Here is a 15,120-nt window from a genome sequence, read left to right as displayed (position 1 = left end):
TCCAAAGCAGGGTTTTGCCTCTAAAAGCACCTTCAAGGAGCCTTACAGTTCCTTCTGCTTTTTGTCTTTTGAGTCTAAGCTGTTGCCTTATATCTCAGCTGCAAGAACCTGAGTGTTGATTTCTAAGCACGCTGTTTTTTGAGGAAAATAAAGCAGAGCAGGGCTAACCTCTATATCATGTAAATAAGTCTGTATCAATTCTGCTGTAGAGTGAAAAACAGCAATGAAGGCTTTCAGGTTGCAGTAAGAAAGTATTCTCTGCAGGCAGTATAAGAATAAAAATGCCACTACCTGCTGTTTAGTACCTCATTTATTTTAATTCTGGAATCACACTTGCATTCTCAGCATAGGCTGTTTTTCATGGAGAAATTAACTCTCTATAATCTCTTAGATGATAAAATGATTAAATACTTAATTTTGCTTTCTGTGTATCTTCAGTTTCAAGTTGCAGCTGAGCTGGATAGTGAGGCATCACAAGGTCAGTACAAGTACAAAGGTTAAGGCTAGCGGAGTCAGCCCTCAAGTAGGCTTGCTGTATCCAGCTAAGATAGCTTGTCAATATGCCAAAGCAAAAACAAACCCAGTTTTTTTAGTAGTTGTAACTACTTATTTAAAATACCAGACTCTTAAAAACAGCATTGTTGAACAATAAGGTCTAATATTGCTGAGATATGCACTGATTTTCTTAGTTTTTTATCACACAGAGCTTGATGCTGATATCAGGGATGGAGATGGAAGCAGCTCACATTCTTCCCTACACCAGATTAGATTTAGAAAAGTCTACACAGAGTCTATAAACCGGAAACATATTTGACTTGGACCAATTGAAATGTTTTATATTGATTTTTGGCTGTATTTGATTTTCGAAGTGCACTTAGCACCTACATCTACAGAACTTTTGAAGTGGTATTTTGTTTTGATTGTAAAAACCATATTTTTCCGTATAAAATGTCAACAGACTTCCTCTAAAGTTGAGAGTCTGTTCAGATTCTCCTGGTTAAGAAAATAGAAGCTATGAAAAAGCAATGGATAAGTTTGCCAAACCGTGTTCATAAAAGTTCTTATTTTTCTCTATAAATGTTTTGACAGTGCTGACAACTATTTTAAAATGTTATTAATGGTGTATATGGACCTTATTATATAGTACCTGAACACTCCAAGTTTCAAAGCTGCAAAAGTTGCTGGACAAAGTTGATTTTGATCATTAGTCCCATAGTGAAGAATGTATCTCAGGTTCTTCATGTCTGTTTTTCTGCCTTTCAGATAGAGGAATTTCGTAGACTGAGGACACATGTTAAAGGTGCTGAACTTTTAGAGGGATGTGATGGAATCCTGGGAGATAACTTCAGACCAACTCAGCCACTTAGCGACAGAGTCATCAGGGCTGCATTTCAGTAGCAGAAGAGGAAGAACAACAAAAATAAATCTTTATTCAGGTAAGATAAAGCTTAGAAAAATCAAAACATCGAAATAATTTTCATAAGGGAGATCTAGCTAAAGGAGAAAACGCACTGAGTTCATTTTAGCTAATGTCACAATTGTAAATTTTGACACTGTACTGTTTTGTTTATCCTGTGGTATAATAGTTTGGTTACTATTGGTTCTTTAGTGGCCTGGAATCTAATACATGATTTAGTGAATTGAAATATTTCTATTGACTTCAGTAGGCAGTGGATCATGCAGTGTTAGATCACTGTTACTTCTTGTAGCTTTAAATTTCTCCTACTGCAGTGAGCAACAGCACAGCACGCCTAGGTTATGTGGTAGATTTCCCCAGTTGATGAGGTTCACTGGTTGATTTCTTACTGTGTTTTCAGAAGACCAGTCGTTGGCGAATCTTTCTAGTGTTATCTGTTAAAATCCAGGGTAGGGGGTTAAAACTCAGGAAGGAGGCCTTTAATTCTCGAAGGAGGCCTATTTTTTTGCATCCCTTCTCCTTGCTTTGCAATGCTGTTCTTTCCCAACAAGACTGCATCTTGGGCAAAACTAGTGCAGATAGAAGAGGAAAGTAATTAACTTCTGTCATGGCTAATTTTTCATATTTCATTCATCAAAGTAGTTGCTGCTTCTTGTCCTCAGTGATGTTTTCAGCCTTCATTGGCTCACAGAGCAAGAATTTAAGGATGGCGTTGGATTCTATACATAAGAGCTGATACACATGTGAACCTGGACTATCCCCAATTTAGTTATTAAAATCTCCCATGTAATGTTCCCCTAGCCATTATCAGTTACAAGATAAATTCCCTCAATGCTCAACAGTTACTCCTAAACCTCATTATACTTAGTTAATAAATGTTTTACTATAATGAAAAACCTGGTAATGAAATTCTTAGAGAGTTGAAGAAAATTTGCTATCGAGACAACTAGTAACCTTGAAAGTTGTGAGTCAAGACACCAACATTTATGGTTGATTTTATAATGAAGTGGCCCCACCTTGATACAAAGAGTAAGACAGTTAATCTGGGAAGTCTTCAAGAAAAGAATTAATCTGTTCACTTGCTTTCTTTAATAAGTCCTACTACTTCTTAACATAATAAAAAAAATTGGGTACTCCCTATTACCCTATTTTACTGGTAGAATCCATTATATACAAGCATCAGTTTTTCTGTCTGCACATTTCTTCAAAGCCATATACTCAGAAGAGAACCAATTCATTCAGAGTTTCACCTGGAAGCAAGCTGCTGAAAGTTTTTTGATAAACACTTTTGGGTACGGACATTTATTTGCACATTAAATTCTTGCCCTATCTAGGTCAATGGTGTAACTCCTTAGTTCACGTCAGGCTTGGTTGTGGAGTTAAGCCTCTTCAGAGCATGCTCTGGGTCCAGCCCCCAACTTCATATGAAGTTAAAAGTTTATCAGTCAGTAGATAACCCCTAAAAGAGATTGATAGTTCAATGCTTCCAAAAACGGATCCATTAAAACTGAGTGGGAAGATTATCTTTCCTGATGCATGTGACAGAAATTATTAAATGGGCTGGGACAGTGGCCAATAATTTCATAGTCTTTCCATATAGTGTAAGCACTCAATATAGTATATGTATCTAAACATTTTTGAAGTAAGGGTTTATTTGTATTTTATAACCTTATTTAATACCCACATCCCAGAAGTTAAGCAAAGAAAGCAAAACAGTGGTCCTTTTATTAATATTGTTTTCTCATTCCCATATTTAATTTTGGGCACATTCCTAAGTCCAGTTCTCAATTACATGGTTCTCTGCAGTCACCAAATGTCATCACTTTAATCTTGAAATGGATGTTTCAAATTCATCCCAGCTTCTGCATAAAAATTACTTGGGAAAATCGTAGCAATATTAAAGTACAATTTTTCTCAGAGAGTGAATAATGCCCTCGGGCCAGTGCAGGTAATTCAAGTCTGTAACAGTGAAATTACTTGACACGCTGAGTTTGAATTTTAAGCATGAAAGAGTTTCCTTTACAATGCTGGAATTGAAATGTAAAAATTTCCCTTTTGCTTTCATATTTGAAATTTTATTACATTTGTCAATACCTGTAAAGATTTGTTTTAAATAATAAGATTTATCTTGGCCATGCTTCACAAAATAATCTGCAGTTTTAATTCCCAAATGATGGAATTTTTAATGTAAAATGATAGTAGACACTGTAGGGTTATGCTAATTATGGACTTTCAAGCAATGAGAAAGAGCTGTGGCATTGTGTAACCCACAGAAGAAATAGCACTTGGCTCTCTACACCTGATTGAATTATTTATCAGAAATTCATTTGGCTGGGTCTTCTTTTTAGTTTTGGATGCATCGGTCCAAAGAGCACTGAACCAATCAAGGGTTCACAATATATTCTTGCTATTGAGTTTGTCTCTGGAGGGCTGGGAACTAGATATATAAAGTGTAAATAGAAATCATGTGGCTTTGATCATCTTTCTTCTATGCAAAGGGGGAGAAAGAGAAGAAAACAATCCTACCTACTTTGTAGTGCTTTTCTCACAGAGTTCTCTCCAGGAGGAAGGCGTTGAGGAACAGTAGCTCCTCACACAGACCTCAGACATCCTCAGAAAAGACACCTTCCCTCTTTCATAGGAATGGGCCTTAAGCTGGGACTGCTGGCATTGGCTGAATATTGCTATGAAGACTCAGTAGCAGATGGGGAGGTAATAGTTTGCAGGGTGGCATCTACAGAGTGATCCAAGAGGGAGCATTTCTTCCTTTCGAAGAGGAAATGACTTTTTATTTTAAAACTCAACTATGTCTTGAATAGTACAATTACAAACACACTGGTTGACTTCTTTCCTGCATGACACCTCACTGCCAAGGCTGCTGGAACTCCTGTCAGTAGAGTTTTTAATATTTTCTTTTATTCCAAGCCAGTGTGGTGCAGCCACTTGAAGAACCTTGAGGAACTTTGGTTTTCCATGACCTTGTCACTCTGTCAGGGGAAGAAGGGGACAAATGTTTCCATAAGCATTGCATACACAGGAGTAGAAAGAGGTTGCATGAAAGGTCTAAGTAGTTTTGACTGAATCAGAATGCAGGCTCTATGCATGCCACACTCACAAATCTTTAGAACATCTTCTCTTCAGCCTTGATTGAAACCTTGACAGAACTGAACCCTTTGTGGCTTATGATCAAATGGCATATGTTGATCTTTGATGCAAGTTGTGGTAGTTTGTTGAATTGAAGGCAGAGATGACACAAACATGATACATCATGGTGTGTAATTTCAGGTAAAGAACTGGTGGGTTTTGGGTGGTTTTAGTTTGGTGTTTTTTTTTTTTTTTTTTTTTTTTGGTGAAAGACCAGATCTCAAAATATCTCCCTCCAGTTCTAGAACAAAGTTTGGCCAGGCTCTAAAGAGAGCCTTCAGCAGGACATAACAGGTAGAACTTTGTAGTTGTACTTCTCTCTTTAACTCAGTGGGCTTTAGAATAAATTTGTTGCTATATAATTGGCCTCCTTTGGCTCTGCTTTTCTGCTAAAAATGCATTTCTCTCCTATAGCCTGGTGTTAATGAGTCTTTGGACTCTGTTGTGTGGGTGTTTCTGAAGTACGTCCTTTAGAGAACAGCCTTTATATCCTTTCTCTCCTGCAGTTGCCAAAGTTTGCACATGTGTTTCCTTTGAAAAAGCTATTTTTTATCTTATTTCTAACCTCTTTCAATCAATCCGGTAGTGATAGAACCGGGCAGGTGTTAAGGAATTTGGGGGGGAAGTTCAGTACAGATTTGCTTTCAAGCATGAAAGGTGAAAAAATTGAGTTCAGTTTTAGGCAGTGAAGAACAACAGAATCACAGAATAGTTGTGGCTGGAAGGTACCTCTGGAGATCTACTTGTCCAGTCCTCTGCTCAAACCAGCGTTAACTGCAGCGAGTTGCTCAGGGCCCTGTCCAGTTGGGTTTTGAATATCTGTAAGGATGACAACTCCACAACCTCTTTGAGCGACCTTTTTCCTGTGTTTGACCACTCGTGTGAGAAAAAAGGTTCTTCTTAACTTTAAATGAAATTTCCTGTATTACCCATTTTCCTGTATTACCCATTGCCTCTTCTCCTTTCACTGGAGTACCATTGAAGAGTCTGGCGCCATCTTCTATACTGCTTCTCACAAAGTACGTATATACATGGATAAGATCCCTCTTGAAACATCTCTTCTTGAGGCCAAACAGTCCAGCTCTCTCAGCCTGTCCTTCTATGACAGGTGCTCCAATCCCTTAATTGCCTATTGCTGGACTCACTACAGTACGCCCATGTTCCTTTTGAATTGGGGAACCCATAACTGGACCCAGTACTCCAAATGTTTCATCAGTGCTGAGAAGTGAAGGGTCATCTCCCTCAACCTGCTGGCAGCGCTCTTCCTAGTGCAAGCCAGGAGGCTGTTGTCTGCCTTTGTTGCATGGGTGCATTACTGGCTCATGTTCAACTTGTCTACCAGGATGCCCAGATCCTCTTCTGAAAGAAAAGATGGAAAGGATAACATTTTGACTTCCTCAGTGTTACCACTAGTTCTTTTGATACTTCATACATGACTCGGAGCCCTTGCTATGGACATCAGGCTATTTCTTGATAATCTCGGGTGATCTTGGAAAAGATTTCTGGTTCTTATTATCATACGGCAAAGCTTAACAATGGGTTCAACAAACGTTACCACTGCTAGAAATAAAATAAGAAAAACATTAAATCTTCCATTTTAACTTTTAATCTGTGAATTAACAGGATGTCTGATTTCAAACATTTGAATATCAACTTGAATTGATGATACTGAATTCAGTATGGCATGCGTACATGTCTTCATCCCTTTATAAATCAGGGTGTATAAGCACAATTCCATGCATAGGATAGTTAAATGACATTGCTCCCATTTACTAAGAGGAAGTCAAATAAGTGCCTGGTACAGAAGTCATCGACATCAATGAGATTCTTTTAATACTCAGCAAGACCTGGTTCTAAAAAATAACTTGCTAAAATAATATTGAAAGAATATTTTCTTTTGAAGGTGATAAACTTTAATTTACTTTCCACTGAGCGTAATCAATAAACCAAAGAATTTGAACTCCAATGTGTTGTCTCAAGAGCGTATGTCCCCAGCCCAACTTTATTTATTTATTATCTGTAAAAGATGAATGATGCTTCCAAGTATGATGGTTTATACCTACTCCATCTACCTATCTGCATTACTCCAGTTGTCTTCAACATGTTTTTTGTGACTGATTCAGAAACTCCTGAAAAAGCATCAGTTTTTATATACACAAATGCATGTACACATTCATACATACGCATACATTTTTAGTAGACCTCAGATTGTCAGTAGCTGCAAGTTTATCCAATGTCCTGTAAATTATGATAGCAGAAATTAATTTGGATTAAAACACATTCTTAATATAATTACCATTTTCCTAGTTGTACATTCAACATTAGAGGAAAAAGAAATAAATGACGTCATTAAAATACCAAGGTTTTGCTAGGCCTGAGGAACAGGAAGGAATAATTAGGGTGGGAGGAACAGAGACTGCATGCCTGGTGCTGCAGAGGCTGTCTGCGTGATACTGAGAGGTCTGAGCGGGCAAGCAGAAGTTGCCAAAGCATTAATTTTGCAGTGTAGGCTAAGGAGAGAGGGGAATGTGGTGACTGCATCCCGTGCATTTAGTGAGTTGATAGTGCAAATGCTTTTGAAGCTACCGAGCTGCTCTTGCGGCAGCAAAACTATGCTGCCCCTTCTGGAGGGCACTGAACATCGGCGTTGCCAGTGGGAACGAGCTATGACTAAACAGGTAGTGGCGCCATCCCCTCTTTGTGGCATTGCACATTGTATGGTAACAGCAGATTATGGAATATGAAGGGACATTCAAATACAGAGTGAGCTGTGGAGCTGCGCCTATCAGAAATGGAGGTAAGAATGGCCCCATGCTGTAGTCAGTGTTTCTTGGCCTAAGCAGAGCTCAGTGATCTTTGCATTTGAATGGAGGTTTACATTACCAATCAATATGTGTCTTTACTCTCAGTTGCTAGCAGTCTTTGTCATTCCTGAAGTTCACAAACAAGTTGCTCTGCTGAAGTTGCAGCACTCGGGGAACTTTCCTGTTGTGTAGGTCGGAGCTGGAGTGAGCTTTCAGCAGCTATGCATCATTAGGCTACTGTGACCATTCTTCTCTTATGCCTGGTTTAAAAAAAACAACCCAAAGATTATCATCACTAGTTCTTTAGAAATACAAATAAAGATTTCCTAGTGTGATGAAATACCAGTATTTCATCCGATTTTTCATCAGTCATTGTTTGTCTCTATGAGTTTAGGTTTTGTTTTTAAAAGGGCGTTGGTTTAATTGTTACGTTTCAGTCTTTGAAAGAAACTAAACTTCATGTTATCAACAAAACCGACTATTGTTCTCCTGTTTTTAAGAGCTTGTGTATAGTGCCCAACACTCTGCCGCCACTTCATAGTACTTGAAAATGTGCTTACATGTGAGTGCATGACTACCGGACAGAGGGCCAAACACCTTTGGCTTGTGAGCTACGCACCATAATCAGAGACCTACCGGAAACATACCAAAACTTTCAGAGCATTAAGGGGACTGAGAACTTCAGGAACAGCTGAAGGATGGTGCCTTTTCAGATTGCTTCCCACTGCTTAGTTCTAATAGCAAGGAGTGGAGCGTGCACTGTGATTGTAAGTTAACCCTGTAATGTCAGCCTAACTTGTTTTCCCACTGCTGAGGATTCAAATTTGTGAGTAGCAAAACACTTCTCTCGCTTGTGTGACATACCTTTGACACAGGAGCCACAATTTAGGGATTTGATAGCCACAGGCAGCCCAAGAGTCATAGACCGGTCACTGCTGTAGTAGGAATTTATGCTGTGTCCAGGCCAGAGCATCAGTATAGGGATCAAGCTCTAAGTGAGGAAGAAAACCGTTTTAAGTTGTAGCTGTTTCCAGAATGAGTATCATATTGGAATTCTCCTTGTTCAGTCCTTTACTTCTTAGAAATACACAAATATTGGTGGAGGAATGGAAAACAGTCGAAATCCCTTAGCAGGTAAAGAAGCAACAAAGTAGAAACAAAATATTGTGCTTCCTTTTCAAAGCAGAAAACCCTGTAAGGTAGCCTAGGAATCAGACCCGTGCTTATGCTTCAAATAAGATACTTCCTGCTGACCAGGGCTCCCAAATTTCTTGACCTGTGACTCTCTATCAGCATATCAGCATCACACATTCTTTGCTATCCACAATGCACTGCTATCATCAGCTTTTTTTAATGAAAAGCATTTTGAGAGTATGATTTGCAGCTGCTTACTGTGTATGGTTTGTACACTGCTACTTGGGAAGTGATAATGTAGCTGGGAGTGCGTCATAAAAAACACCCTCACAGCATGTTTATTGGCAATTTCAACACAAAAGCTAGAGTCTGAACACAGGCTGAAACTCTGCCATGTTATTTTCATTTATTGGGAGAATGCTGCAAATTAGTGGTAAGGCAGAATGGTAGGAAGCTTAAATCATCTTTGGTAAAACTACACCTGTTTTTTAAAATATAGAGACTCCCAATTAGTACATGTAAAACCTAGTAAAGTAACAGTTCTCAGATGTCAAGGGAATTAGGACATACACGTACCATGTGCCTGACCACAGACAGAGAAGAAAGCCTACGATATGCATTCCTCCTTCATCACTGTTACACATTTTAGGCAGTGGGAGTGTGCTCTGTTTTACCTAGGTGAAGAGGTTTAAGGAGAACATTATTACTCCATTGAAACTGAAGATCCATGTAGTCACAGGCCTTTACTCTTATTGGAATTTGTAATTCTAATTATTTCGTATGCATGAAAGCAATGCAGTGAAAGTCTGCAAACAAACTCTTGCTAAGCAGACAGCAATGTTTGTAAAACAAATAGAAAACGAAACCCACCAAGTTATTTGGGTTACTGAAAATGTTTTTGCAGCTGATAATTGTCTCTCAAGGAAGAAAATACTGGCAGTGGTTGTTGTTTCCAACATTTTGACTAACATCACAGTTTATGACAGAGCAAAGCTGCAAAGCAGAACTTAGTGTAATTTTTAAAAGATTTTTATGCATCCCCAGAGCTCAAGAGAGACAAAGGTACGCTTTAGTTAGCTAGATGTGGTTAAATGCCTACAGAACTAGATATAGACTAAATAAATAGTGACCTTTCCACAGAAGGAATGCAAACTGTTTCAGCAAAGATAAGGATTTGTAAAGTAGTCAGTTCTCTTTTCTGAGACACTCTGAATTGCCCGACCATACTGTCAGGTGATGTTTTTAGGAAGGTGTAAGATAATGGTAATGTGTAGTCAATGTTAAAGTGTTTTTTCCACCCATGTCCTTTGATTATCTTTTAAACTCTTAAACTTTTTGATTTAAACTAGTGTTAAGGAGGAGCAGGCCAGTTGCTTCTACGAGGTAAAAAATGGAGACTTTGTGTAAAACAATAATGGTAAGGAACATGGTAGGACAAAAGAGGCAGAAAAGCTTTCCAGAAAGCAGATTGACTACATCTAAATAGCAGAAGAAAGTTTTTGATCTTGTGTAGTGATCTTGACCTAAGGCTGCTGCAGTGGGCTATCTTATTTCCTCCCTGTCAGACGGAAAGGCATATTATCGTGACCATCCTCTTCTCCATAGTCTGTTTATTTGCACTTTCTCAACATTTTTGGAAGACTTTGAAAAATAATCCTTTTCATTGAAGTTTTCGTATATCTTCTCTTTTAGATATGTTGTATCTTTTACTATGGGAACATTGGGACCCTTAGTTCTTAAAAATATACCAGCTTGGCCATATCTTTGCTCTTGCCGCTGCTCCTCATTTCTGAGATAAAGTTATAGTCTTGCATTTATCCCAATCTTGCACAAGAAAATTTATTCTATGTGAGTAATCTAAGTATAAAATTATTATATGGAAGAATGAGAAATAAATATTCTCGGAAACATAATGATTTTTTTTTTGCATTCTGAGGATGATTTCCAAATTTTAATTGACCTTATTAATACTTATTTTTTTAAAAAAAGCATAGGTATTGTGATAATACCTCATAGATTTCCCAGGTATTTACACTGTATGGCACTGATTCTGAAAGTTTTTCTTTGAGGATGGTTGTCTGATCTGTAGAGGACTCCAGCAGAAGCAGTGGGACTTTATTTATATGTAGAACTCCACCCAAGCAAAGGGAATTTCGGAGGCAGAAATACAATCTGTAAGCAAGCAAGTCATTTAGGCAATTTTCTGATTATAGTACACATGCCCATTTCTGCAACTTTAGCTCAAATATTACATTTCCAAAAACTTTTCAGAAGAGTAAGAGAAGCAGGTGTCTTCATATCTACATAAACCTTGAGCCTGATATGGGCATATATAATGGAACAGCGCTATTAATTTCGCATGGTAGAAAAATTACTCTTAAACAAGAATAAAGGGTAAACATGAATAACAACACTACCAATATATACAATCAGTCTTTTGTCTGTTAAGTATTTCTATAACAAACACAAATGAAATGTTCAGACTGGCTCATAATTAGGCTCCTTTCCAAAAGTAATCCGTTAATGCAATAGCTGCCCAAATCCCAATTCAACTTAATTTCACTGACTTTGATTTTTGGACCAAAAGCATTAAGCTTGAACTAGTGAAAAATGTACAAAATGTGCATTCAATTAAGGAGTAATTAGATACTCAATCACCCTTACATCACACCAGGGATTATCCAAGAAAGAAGAGAGATACTGCTCACTGCACTGTATAAAACACTTTTGTTAATTAGTTTAGCACTAATTGAGATTGAGAAAGTGTCACTGTGTCACAGCATTAGTTTGCCTATGCAGAACTTTAAGAACATAAAGTTTTTGGCTTCCTTTGACCTTCCTCACTCAGATTTTTCAGTCTAATTCCCTGATCCAGTATCTTATGTCCACACAAGAGGAACCTTTCTGTTCACTTCAGGTAGGGGGTTGGTCCCTGCACCCTCATTTCCATATCCCACTGAAAAACATGACAAGAGTTTTTCCAGAGGTGGAGAACAAGATTTTGTTTTAAAGTTACACCTTTATACCAAACCCCAGGAAGAACTGGAAATCCTCTGTACCGTTACGTAAAGTATAACTGTGGCTAAACCCAGCATCCCTGTGAAGGGCTTACAGCCTCCCTTAGAAGGGAGCTGGTAGAAAGTTCTTCAAATTGACCATCAAATGTTCTGCTGTCAGACACCATGACTTTGAGGGGCATTGGATGATAACTAGGGATAACATAGAAATTGTGGCACAGATGATTGTATATGCTGACTTCTTGACATCGCTGCTGATGAGTGGCAGCCTCTACAAACCCTCTTTAAGAAAAAGAGGGGGGACTCTCTAGATGTGTTGACTCTTCCTGCAAGCAGTTGTAGCCCCAGGTGACTATTTGCACCCAAGCACTTATGGATTTCTTTTTTTTGGTACATACTAAGCTATAGTTGGCACTAAAATAACCTCAGGAAAAATGAGATTATTAGTACAACAGAATGAAATGATTTGTCAGTCACCTACCTACCACTTCTGAACTGAGAAGCACTGGGGTGACCAGAGCAGCTGATTTCCTAAGGTTATGCTAAAGCATGTCAATATATGTTCACATGAAAACACTTATTGATTTATCTCTGCTGATAATGAATAACCATTATTAGGAGGGACAAATTGAGTGATTGCTTTCTATCTCCTGAGCCCACCTGACTCCCATGAGAGCTGCGTACTCAGCACTTCACTTGGTACAGCCCCTAAAAAGGCAACCAGTAAAAAATTCTCAGTGACCAGTATATTTTCCTTTCTAGTTTACAACTGTGCTCTCCACATTAGAATCAATTACCTGACTGATTCAGAAAGCCAACTGTAAAGCTTTCTTTCAAGTTAGTAATTTTACCACTGCATTTAACTTTGCATTTTTATTGCCATTTCCTCCTTTAAATCTTCCAGCACTGGCTTTACCCTAAAAGAGAAGAATCAGGACCATTATGGCACTGAAGTATATACCCTGAGACTGCCCCCACCTGCTGTCACGAAATCCCTGCTTTTAGTTTTCCCTGTCTCCCTAGCTGGACATAAACAGTCTTTCAGACCCACTGCGGAGGAATTTCAGTAACATAATTGTTCCATTCTCTTTTCAGAGAGGGGGAAGACAATGCTCCCACAGTGCCCTCAGATGAGAAATGGAAACTTTTGAGGCTGCTGCTTCAGTTGAACCACAAAGCCTGTATTGTTTGTCTTCATCTAATTCAGCCTTGATAGACAGCTGTGACAGTTGGTCTGTCCGCACGGTCCAGTGAAATTCTGGGAATGGGGCTGTACATTAAAAGAAGAAAACACATTAAATCTTCCAGTTCACACTGTTAACTATTTTTAAATGGTAATTATCATTGCTTATATAATTTCTTTGCCATAGTGTTCAATAGTGGTCTGTCATCCAAATAGTACTAATTTTAAGCTTGGTATGAATGTTAATATGTAGAAATACTCATTATTGTTTTGAACGTTAGCTTTAATTTTGTTCCATATCGTCTCTTGTGTTGTCAGTAACCATCTTTTCCGTAAAGGGGCAGTGCATTCTATAAAGCTAATAAAAACATTGTTTGTTCACAGAGAGTATTATACAAATTCAGAATTAATTTTTGGGCAGAAAGGAACACTTCTCTGCCAAACCCATGCACTTAACAGGGTTTGTCTGAATAAGGATGAATGACATTTGCATTACTAGAAACATAACTGAAATAAAGGAAAAATTTGAAATAAGGAAAATTAACTGATAAAACAATAAACAGAATCATCTGGATTATTTTCTACTTGGCGAGTCATGGAACTTTGCAAAGAAATGTTCGGTTCAGGCAGAAAATGATCGGCCTTTGTTCTCCTGTGAATTACGACAGTTCCATTTGTTCCTGTACATTGCTGAGGATGGTGGTCTGGGGACCTGCTCTGCATGTCCTGAGCTCCCTGCACAGAATGGCGATTGCCACGCTGGGCCACACATGACACATCTGACAGAACAGATAAGGGGATGGTAGTCTAAGCCAGCTAGTCAAGCTCATAGCTTTGCATTCCTGCAAAACGGCCAAGATATGAAGTACAGAGTCAAAAATGTGGTGGGCAGTAACTTTGATCACCATAGCTATCAGTGAGGTCCACTTTACTAGCATGAGGAGGGCAGGTTTATGCAGAGACCTATGTGAGTGGAAGGCGGCACAGACGGCAAGCTCCAGGCCGGGCCATGGTGGAGGTGCAAACCAAGGGTTCACAAAGGGGAGGTTACTCCCTTTGAGCAGGTCCGTGAGTCATCAGTCACAAAGTTGTCACCAGGCAATGGTGAATGCAGTGTTAGAAGGCATGCGTAATCCTCCTCGTCAAGGGCTACGGGGAGAGCTGCTGCTGAATCATGAGTTATGAATTCTGCGGGTCATTTATGTGCGTATTAGGGACAGCAGAATAATAGTACAAATCCACACACCACACGTGAGCTGGGTGAGGGGGAGTGGATACCGCTGACTACTTCATGTTTTCATAACTGTGTGTACTGCAGAAACGCGTGCGTCCTTTGGAGAGGCACCCAGCTGCCCTTGACAGCATGCATTGCAATAAATGTACAGCAAGCAGCCCACCACGAAGTCATCTCTTTATTTTGGGTTTAGCAGAGTAGCAATTGGCAAATTGCTCCTTGGGTCTATAGAAACTTGTATTTCTTAGGGTTATGTTTAAGGAGGTCCTTCTCTACCTTCTGCCCAAATTTAATGAAGTATAACACCATTATCTAATCCAGAGGTTCAAGATTTCAGTGCTGGCCAAAACCACGCTTTCCATCTGCTATGTCCCCAGCACTTCCAGAATGTCCATGTAGCCGCTTCACTGGCCCCTCTACCCTTCAGCAATGGCTCCTCAAGCAGCTGCAGCCAGAGCTCAACCCCAACACGCTGGTCACCAGAGCGTGACCTCCGGCTGGCCCATATCTTGCCGTAGGGCAGGGAGGAGTCTCTGTGTGAAGTCTGCTGCAATGGCCTAGAGGGACTAGGCTGGACTGTCCACGGTTTTTGACAGGAGTCTTGATAATTTGTCCTAATGGTCAGGTTTGGCACTAAAATCTTGAAAAAAACCCACCCCAAAACAAAGCCCTACAAGGTGGAAGTCAACTGGTTTCTGCCAGTTGAAGACCTGTTCCTATCTTCTTGCACCCACCAATGAAGGAACCGTCCAAAAGCGGAGTGAATCACGTTCCGAACCTGGCAATTCCCACATTACATGCACAGCTCCTTCGGAAGATCTGTTCCCTTTGCACACAACATATTATTAACTGCTGAGTATTAACTGAGAGGAACTGCAATATTAATACAGCAAATATTGACATTATGATGAAATCTAAACTAGATTTATTCTCTAAATAAACGTGTTCCTTATCTTGGAGCTGGCTGATATTATTCTGGCTGTGAAATACAGATACATTGCAAAGCAAATGATGTAATGTCTCCACCAAAAAACTGAAGTCCATTATTTCTCTTTCCTGTGCTCGCTTCCTGTGTTTGCTGTTCTTTCCTGCATTGCCTTGTGCAGTGAACTTCGAGTCATATAAATACTACTACTGAGGAGCTGAGCTTAGTAAATTTTTCTCAACATTTGTCAGACTTTTTTTTT

At 39.2% G+C, this 15,120-nt stretch overlaps 1 protein-coding gene across 1 annotated transcript in view; it reads left to right on the top strand.

Moving 5' to 3' along the window:
* CA8 (carbonic anhydrase 8) overlaps positions 1-14,892 on the top strand; it is a 53,437-nt gene extending 38,545 nt beyond the window's left edge. Inside the window, exons 8-9 of the mRNA XM_063326923.1 lie at positions 1,264-1,436; positions 12,612-14,892. Coding sequence (XP_063182993.1) covers positions 1,264-1,398 — 135 coding nt within the window. The 3' untranslated portion in view covers positions 1,399-1,436; positions 12,612-14,892. The remainder of the gene's footprint in view (positions 1-1,263; positions 1,437-12,611) is intronic.
* The last annotated feature ends 228 nt before the right edge of the window (positions 14,893-15,120 follow it).

Source organism: Chroicocephalus ridibundus, chromosome 2 (genome assembly GCF_963924245.1).
Source record: "Chroicocephalus ridibundus chromosome 2, bChrRid1.1, whole genome shotgun sequence".
Classification (NCBI taxonomy): Eukaryota; Metazoa; Chordata; class Aves; order Charadriiformes; family Laridae; genus Chroicocephalus; species Chroicocephalus ridibundus.
The sequence above is the reverse complement of the archived record's forward strand: the minus strand, read 5'-3'. Positions and strand labels throughout refer to the sequence as shown.